The sequence below is a fragment of the Lupinus angustifolius genome, unplaced genomic scaffold, assembly GCF_001865875.1.
Source record: "Lupinus angustifolius cultivar Tanjil unplaced genomic scaffold, LupAngTanjil_v1.0 Scaffold_577, whole genome shotgun sequence".
NCBI lineage: Eukaryota > Viridiplantae > Streptophyta > Magnoliopsida > Fabales > Fabaceae > Lupinus > Lupinus angustifolius.
The window spans coordinates 45,347-53,736 of NW_017727913.1; the positions used below are offsets into that span (position 1 = coordinate 45,347).

The window sequence follows — 8,390 nt, forward strand, 5'->3', positions numbered from 1 at the left end:
CAAGAAACAAAATTAATTGATGTGTCCCAAGGAATCAAGATCGGGGAGCATATATTCAATATTAGTTTGATGGAAGAGATGTTGGTGGTGGAAGCAGCAGAGAAGGAAAAGGATGTGTCAGATGAATCAATTGACTCATATCCTAAGGAAGCCAATTTTTGGCCAGAACCCTGTTCCGATTGGGGAAATGATTCAACTCATTGTGGGGAAGACGATGACGTGGAACTTAACAGTCAAAAGCTTAACGGTCATTTGGTAAAATCATATGGGAGTCTCCATAAAGATTCAGGGGCGAGAGGTGATGGTGACTTATCTTCCCGTTGTCTTATTGCAGTAGCGGATTTTGTGGAAGAAATTAGAGAAGGAAAGCTTGTTTTGGGATTTTTGGACACTGCCATTCCAGAAAGTATTTTTGTTTCAAACTCTGGTATAAATACCGAAGGTAACAAAAATCAAGGGCGTAGATTGAGGCGGAGAAATAAGGCTGGTTGCATTGTTGAGGGAAAAGCCATTGAAAAAGGTAAAGTTTTAAAAAAAATCATCTGTTGGCCTTGGTCACATTGGGCCAAGGGGACTTCTACCTAAGCCCATTAACCCCTTAATTAAGAAGTCAAAGCGTAAAGCAGCTTATCATAGGAAAGTAAATCTATTGGGCCGAACTCGTGTTTCTAAGCATGGTTCTGCTTTTCCAAAAATCTCGGTGATTGGAGCGAAAAAATAGAGGATCGTCATCTTAGATTCGGATCCAAGTTTTAAAGATCATGGCGTAATTTCTTGAGAATCTCAGGATGAAGGAAGTACTTCATCAAATGAAGATCATCATAAGGCTTTCAATTTATCAGTTTTTGATAAAGGGGGATCGTCATCGAAAAAAGGAAGAGTTCAGGAATTGGGGTGCTCGAATGTGGTGCCATCTCCAAATCGAAGGCATGGAGAAGAGAAAAAGTTGCATGTTAGGAGGAAGAATCACTTATCAATCAAGGCGTCTAGCGTTTTCCTAAACAATAAAGATGGGGACCAATGCCTGGATCCTGAGATTAGTAATTGAATCTCGGACTCCAACATTAATAGTGCAAATCGTCGTCTTCTAAAACATGGGGAGGAAGATGCGGAAAAAATATGGGATATTGGCAAAAAGATTGGGGTGTCCTTTTCGGGGAAGGACTCTGAAATGGTGCGAAAGATTCAAGGTTTGGAGGAAAGGGATAGGAATGGTCGTTCAAACACCATTGTTGGGGATGTGGGAGTGCTTACATGAATTGTGCATCCTTTAATGTGAGAGGGTTAAGGAGTCAGTTAAAGAGAAGAAGGCTAATGAGGTTGATTGCGACGAATAAGGTGGATTTTGTCGGTCTACAAGAAACTAAGTTGGAAACATGTGATGATTCTTGTTGTTATAACATTTCGGGTAGTAAGGATTGTGATTGGAAGTTCAATCCTTCAATTGGCAGATCAGGAGGTATCTTGAGTATCTGGAACAATTTGAAATTTTCCAAAATTCAGACTGTTCGGGGGAATGGTTTTCTTGCTGTCCATGGCATTTGGCTTCCAGGTCAATTCCCTTGCTGTATGGTTAACATTTACTCTTCTTGTCTGCTTCGGGAGAAGAAGCAATTGTGGGAGGAACTTCGTTTGTTAAAAATGCATTTCGGTTTAGAGATGTGGTATTTTTTAGGCGACTTTAATGCAATAAGAATGGAGTCGGAAAGAAGAGGAGGCAATGGTGTTATAAACAAAAGAGAGATTTTCCTTTCTGATGAGTGGATTCGTAACATGGAACTTATTGACTTACCACTAACTAGCAGAAACTTCACATGGTTCCAACCTGGGAATTGTTCAATGAGAAGACTGGATAGGTTCTTAATTTCTCCGGAGTGGATTGCTAAATGGCCTGAGTGTTCTCAATGGGTGCTGAATAGAGATATATTGGACCATTGTCCTCTAATCCTCAAGCATTGTCATCCGAAAAGACGTCCAACTCCCTTCAGATTTAATAACTGTTGGATTAGTCATGACGGGTGCCCTAAACTGGTGGCTGAAGTCTAGGAGGGTACAAAGCTTAGGGGTTGGAAAGCTTTTGTTGTTAAAGAAAAGCTTAAAGCCCTTAAATTGAAGATTAAAGTCTGGAACAGGGAGGTTTTTGGGAGCTTAGATAAAAAACTTGATGACTCGGTTTTGGAGTTTGGTAAGCTTGACTTACTTGGCGAGAGGATTCAATTGAGCTCTAATCAGATCAATAATAGGAACCCTTTGTTAGCTGACTGGTGGAATTCAGCAAACATGAAGGAAATTAATCAGATCAATAATAGGAACCTTTTCTTAGCTGACTGGTGGAATTCAGCAAACATGAAGGAAAATCTTCTCTTTCAGAAGTCAAGAAGTCGCTGGATTCAGGAAGGGGACGCGAATTCAAGCTATTTTCATGCCTGCATAAATGGCAGAAGAAGAAGGAATCAAATTCTTGGAATTTCGATTGCGGGTGAGTGGCTTGATGAGGAGAACGACTTTGCTCTTAGGATCACAAAACATTTTCAGGATCAATTTTCTTGTGATGACCAATGTCTTCCTACTCTTGATGGTATTGAATTCAAGTGCTTATCGGATGCGCTGAGGCTACAATCTTGGAGTCTGATTTTACAGATGAGGAAATAAAGGGTGCAGTGTGGAGTTGTGAAGCCGACAAAAGCCCAAGCCCAGATGGATTCAACTTTGGTTTCTTCAGACATTTCTGGGAGACAATTAAGCAGGATATTACTGTATTTGTGAAGGAATTCCAGGTAAGGGGTAAGCTACCAAAGGGGCTTAATGCATCCTTTATAGCTCTAATTCTGAAAATCCATAGTCCTAATCGGATTCAGGATTATCGCCCAATTTCGTTAGTAGGGTCCCTCTATAAAATTCTCTCAAAAGTCTTGGCTGGAAAACTTAAAAAGGTGCTGCCATCTCTTATCTCTTCTACTCAGTCGGCTTTCTTGAGTGACAAAAACATCTTAGATGGCCCTGTTGTTTTAAATGAAGCGATTCACTCGGCGGAGAAACTTAAAAGTGGTTGTATTATCTTCAAAGTTGATTTTGAAAAAGCATACGATTCGGTTAGATGGGAATTTCTTGATTACATGCTAAGAAGAATGGATTTTTCGGTTGGTTGGAGAAAATGGATTCATACTTGCTTATCTTTGACGTCGATGTCGGTTTTAAGCAATGGGAGCCCCGGTCCTCATTTTTATGTGTCTCGAGGGATTAGTCAAGGAGATCCCATGGCTCCATTCTTATTTCTTATCGTGGCAGAAGGGCTCTCAGGCTTGGTTAAAAGTGCTATCAATAAAGACTTGTTTTCTGGTTTCAAAGTGGGTGATGATCAGATTGAAGTCTCCAGTTTGCAATTTGCGGACGACACTGTTATTTTGTGCAAGCCTTTACCCATAAATTTCTGGACTATAAAAGCAATTTTGAATTGTTTTGAACTTGTTTCAGGCTTGAAGGTCAATTTTCAGAAATCTTCTATGATGGGCTTTTCAGTCTCAAGCAGTATCCTTGAGGCAGCAGCGGCTTTTATTCACTGCAAAGTTGGAAGCTCACCATTCAATTATTTAGGGATCACAGTGGGAGCTAACCCAAGAAGAATTGCGACGTGGAAAGGTGTGATTGATTCGGTGGGGAAGCGTCTTGCAGGGTGGAAGTGCAGGCACATTTCGTTTGGTGGGAGGTTGGTGCTCATAAATTCAATTCTTTCGAGTATTCCAATTTATATGTTATCTTTGTATAAGGCTCCAAAAGCGGTGATCCAAAAAATTGAAAGCATGCAGAAAACGTTTTTGTGGGGAAATAAAAGAGGTGGGAAAAGTATTGCTTGGGTTTCATGGGTCAATGTTTGTAAACCTAAAAACTTGAGGGGATTGGGAGTTAAAAATTTGTCTTTATTCAATGACTCTTTGCTGGTTAAGTGGACTTGGAGGAGATTGAATGATAATGGATCGTTATGGGGTTCAATTCTGAATTCCAAGTATGGTTCAGATACTAGGCAGTGTGCTCCAAACTTAGCCTCAGTTTGGTGGAAGGATGTTTGGAGAGTAACAAACCGTGATGGGAATGCAGGAAGCTTGTTCTGGGATCTCACATTGAAGGTTATTGGGAATGGTAGATCAACTTTGTTTTGGGAAGATGTTTAGTGTGGGAAACACCCTTTGATGCAGGTTTTTCCTAGGCTGTACGGATTAACGTCAAACAAAAAGATCCTGGTAGCAGAAGCTGGGATGTGGAATAATGGTAGTTGGGTGTGGGAGTTATCTTGGAGAAGAACAACTTTTGAGAGGAAGGACCTTTTAATTGTTGATTTGTACAATCACATTCAGAACCTTTGCTGCAATCCAACTGTGAAGGATAATTGGAAGTGGAGTTTGGAATCCTCAGGGTTATTCACGGTGAAATCTTTCTACTCTCAGCAGATTGGTTCGGTTTCTGTGCATGATGGAGTTCTTTTGAAGAATTGCTTGTTATCCTCTGCCCCATCAAAGGTTTGTTGTTTTATCTGGAAATTATTTAGGGGTAGAGTTGCAACAAAGGAGGCTTTGGTTGAGCGGAACGTTTGTTTAGGCCATCAAAACTTAAATTGTGTGTTTTGTTTACATCACTGTGAATCATTGGAGCATTTATTCTTTAGCTGTAATTTTGCTTTGGATGTTTGGAAACTTTTTTATCATTGGCTCTCACTGCCAATGAACTTTAGTGTCAACAGTGTTGATTCCTTTCAACACCATGATCTGCAATGCAACGGGGTGAAATGCAGAGATCCGTGGAGAATGCTCTGGTTTTCTGCTATTTGGTCAATCTGGCTTATGCGCAATGAAGCAATCTTTGAAGGGAAGAGGCCCAATATTAATAGGATTATAGAGTTGATCAAATTAAGATCTTGGTTTTGGTTCTCGGCAAAGTTTAGCAAACCAGACAACTCTTTTATTCTCTGGTGTAGCGATCCTAAGTCTTGTATTAAGAGGGCTTGTATTCCTATTAATCAGTGACCTCTTTTTATTGTATTGGGTTAGCACTCCTTGTGCTTTTAAATACAATCTTTGCTTACCAAAAAAAAAATCTTAATTAGAGATCTAAAATTTGACTCAAGGTTTGTACTGGTAAGACCTCGTTGTCAACGTATAAATCACCATATTTGTTGATATTCTCCTTGAAAGAGACACAAGAAATGCACACATCAACTTGTCTTTGAAATCTGATTGTCTGGAAGCATCGCATGTTGTACGAGATCTTTAATGGTACAAGTGTTCTCCTACAAGCTGGAACCAAATCAGAAGCAGTGGAAGCACAATGACGAGGCATTACCAAAAGCATGTTGGGGAATCTAGCCACGACTCTATTGCTCTTATAAAAAAACAGATAAGCTAAAGCTGAAGAAATATCTCTAATGGATAGTAGATAATTCAAAAGTTATAAATAGTAAAGCTTTTCAAATAATTGGGGTGGTACTGGGTTAGTTTAGGAGTTAGATTTTAGAGGGGAAGAAAGAGAAAAGGAACGCTTGAAAGTCATCTCAGAAGTGTATTTAATGGCTCTCAAGCTTTCAATTTCACTTTTTCCCCTTCAAAATTCAACTCCCAAACTAACCCTAAATCAACTAAAGGGTTTCCTATTTCCAAACCAAGCCATGACTAATTATTAGACCAACCCACAGTCATTCTTCTTTAGAGAAATGTTCCAATGAAGAATGAATCTCTTCTTTTGATGTCCGAATCATGAAAATCCACTTCAAGGAAGAACAAAATGGGAGCATACATGTAGAGTATATATCTAACAAAATGGGAGCATGCTCAAAAATCACAAATTCATTATGAGTACATGTGCCTTAAACAAGGAATATCTAGAGATGTTAATTTCTTTGTATACACTCATATGTCTAACTAGAGATTTCAATTAACCTAAAAAATAGTTTAAATTAGTTTGATTTATCATTCAACCCTTTTCTTGTTTTAACATTTTCTATTTCAAAATCAACACAAGTTTTTAAAGCATACAAACTTTCCAATACATATGCCTTTATACACTATGACCACCATAGGTTTTGTTAAATGTTGTTGAATGACTATACTGTTAAATGCGAATTCTGATATAATGTTGCTCCATATTAAATATAAGTAAGTAAAAACAAATAAGGAGTATATATGCAACTCTTTCTGTTATAAAAAACTCACTCTTTCCCATAACACTATTGCACAATAAATCCTTCATCACTATGCCAAAATTGTCCTTTAATAGCATTTCATAGCGCTTCCAAGCACTATATGCTCGAGTGCCATTCAAAGTACCAAAATGCTTCTTAGAAAGCACTATCATATAGGTATCTTGATAACACTTCCTTCATAAGGCTCTATGTTAATTTCCTTAATCTTTATGATAATGTTCCTCTTAATAAGCTCCATATTTAGTCACATAGCAATGGATCTTTTATACTATCGCTTCAAGACTCACGAGTTATACATAAATTTTCATAAGGAGACATCCTTCAATTTCACATAATCAAACACTTACATCAATAAACCCCATATACTTTCCAAAATTAGTTACCTCATGTAGTTTCTTCACAATTATAACTTAGTACAAAATCAGGTCAAATAAACTTAGGTGGTTTACTTACGTCAAAACCATTATTCACTAGACAGAGACTAACTAAATGTTATAGGCTGAAATCATCTCCATTACTAGAATATGAAATAAATGAAAGTAATTAAATTTAATTACTTTGGAGTGCCAATTTTTTTGACAAAATATGGAGCTCCAATTTTCACTGAAATCTTGAAGCACTTGGACTAGATATGAGACTTCGGGAATTTAGTGGCACCTCTAGTATATGTCATTAGTAGACTTTGGGTGTTCATTAGAATGCCAAAACCAAAAAATCTTGATAGATAGAAACACACATAGATTCTCACGAGATTTACATTTATCAATAACTCCTCATAATGAGAGAGTGTTAGAGAGAGAGGGAGTGAGGTAGGGCGTGTTTTCAGGGGAGGGGGAGGAGTGAAGGGAGATCAACAAAATAATGGAGTGAGGGGAGGTCACCAAAAATTCAATTCCTCACGAATTGAAAACAGCGGTGATAGGATTCGTTACAATCCTAAAGGTTTCTTCAAGTCTCTTCAATCAAATTGTACAACTTTTTTCTTCACCAATATTCGAGAGAGTCATGGAAATTCAGAGATGTGGGTTGTGTTTTCAAAATAGGGGAGTGTGGGATATGTATTATCCCCAAAAAAAGAGACAAGAAGGGTAATCGTTTTAGTTTTGTAAGATTCAAACAGTTAGATGAGGATGACAAGCTCCTAAAGGCACTCGAGCAAGTATGGATTGGGAATTACAAAATCAAACTCAACACTCCTAGGTTTAAAAGAAAGGAAGATTGGAACTATAAGGAAGGAATGTCATCAAGAATGATCCCACAATCCACTGGGATTCATTCTAAAGTTATTGTCAAGGATGAGAATCAGTTATCTTGGAAATAAGTTCTTCTCAAACAAAATCATACTCCAAATTCAATGAATGCATCAAAGAATAAAATACTCCAGTACACAGCCCCAAATGATCTAATGGCTTCTCTAAATAACCATTTGGTAGGAGAATTGTTTAAGTGGGAAGATGTTCATACCTTACAACAAATTTTGAATAGAGAATGTGTTTTCTCTATGAAAACTGTCCATATGGGAGGAAAGTTGTTCCTGCTCAAATCTGAGGGCAATGAGGATCTTCGACATATTTTTAGTGATGAAGAACATTGGTGGAAACAGATTTTCAAGGAAATCAAGAACTGGAACAACTCGGTTAGATCTTTGGAAAGGCTGGTGTGGATCAAATGCCTAGGGGTTCCGGCTCATGCTTGGTCGGAGGATTTCTTTAAAATCGTCAGAGAACATGGGTGAGTTTATTCGGATTGATGATGACACAAAAAACATGGAAAGATTGGATCTTGTTCGTTGTTTGGTGCCTACTTCTTCCATCAATCACATCAATTTCACCCAAAATATTCTTATTAGAGATCTGGAATGGGAGATAAGATTGTTTAAAGATGAATCTATTAAGGCTAGTCTTTTCTACAAAAAGGTAAGGGTGGAGTATAATGATACCACAGTTTCAAATTCTGTTGACTCGGAGGATGGGGAATGGTGGCCGGATTGTGAGAACGACGGTGTGGAGGCACCATCTTCGGTTGGTGAAGACGATGACGTGGCCAATGTTTTGGGTCCTCTGTGCAAATGGCAGTCTGTCCTTTGTGGGGGATGTACAAAGGAGAATCAGGAGACACACTGAAAGTGACCCACCGTCAACTTTTATTATGCGGATTCAGAGGGAGAAGAAGACGTTAACACTAAAAAGGCATCATGGTC

At 38.4% G+C, this 8,390-nt stretch overlaps 1 protein-coding gene across 1 annotated transcript; it reads left to right on the forward strand.

Annotated features, from left to right (window-relative positions):
* The first annotated feature begins 1,254 nt into the window (after nt 1–1,254).
* Nucleotides 1,255–5,323, forward strand: LOC109341686. Its single transcript, XM_019579630.1, has 5 exons — nt 1,255–1,908; nt 2,047–2,479; nt 2,593–4,124; nt 4,194–4,514; nt 5,240–5,323. Exons 1-5 carry the CDS (start codon nt 1,255–1,257, stop codon nt 5,321–5,323), a joined length of 3,024 nt encoding a protein of 1,007 aa, XP_019435175.1.
* Nucleotides 5,324–8,390: the final 3,067 nt, after the last annotated feature.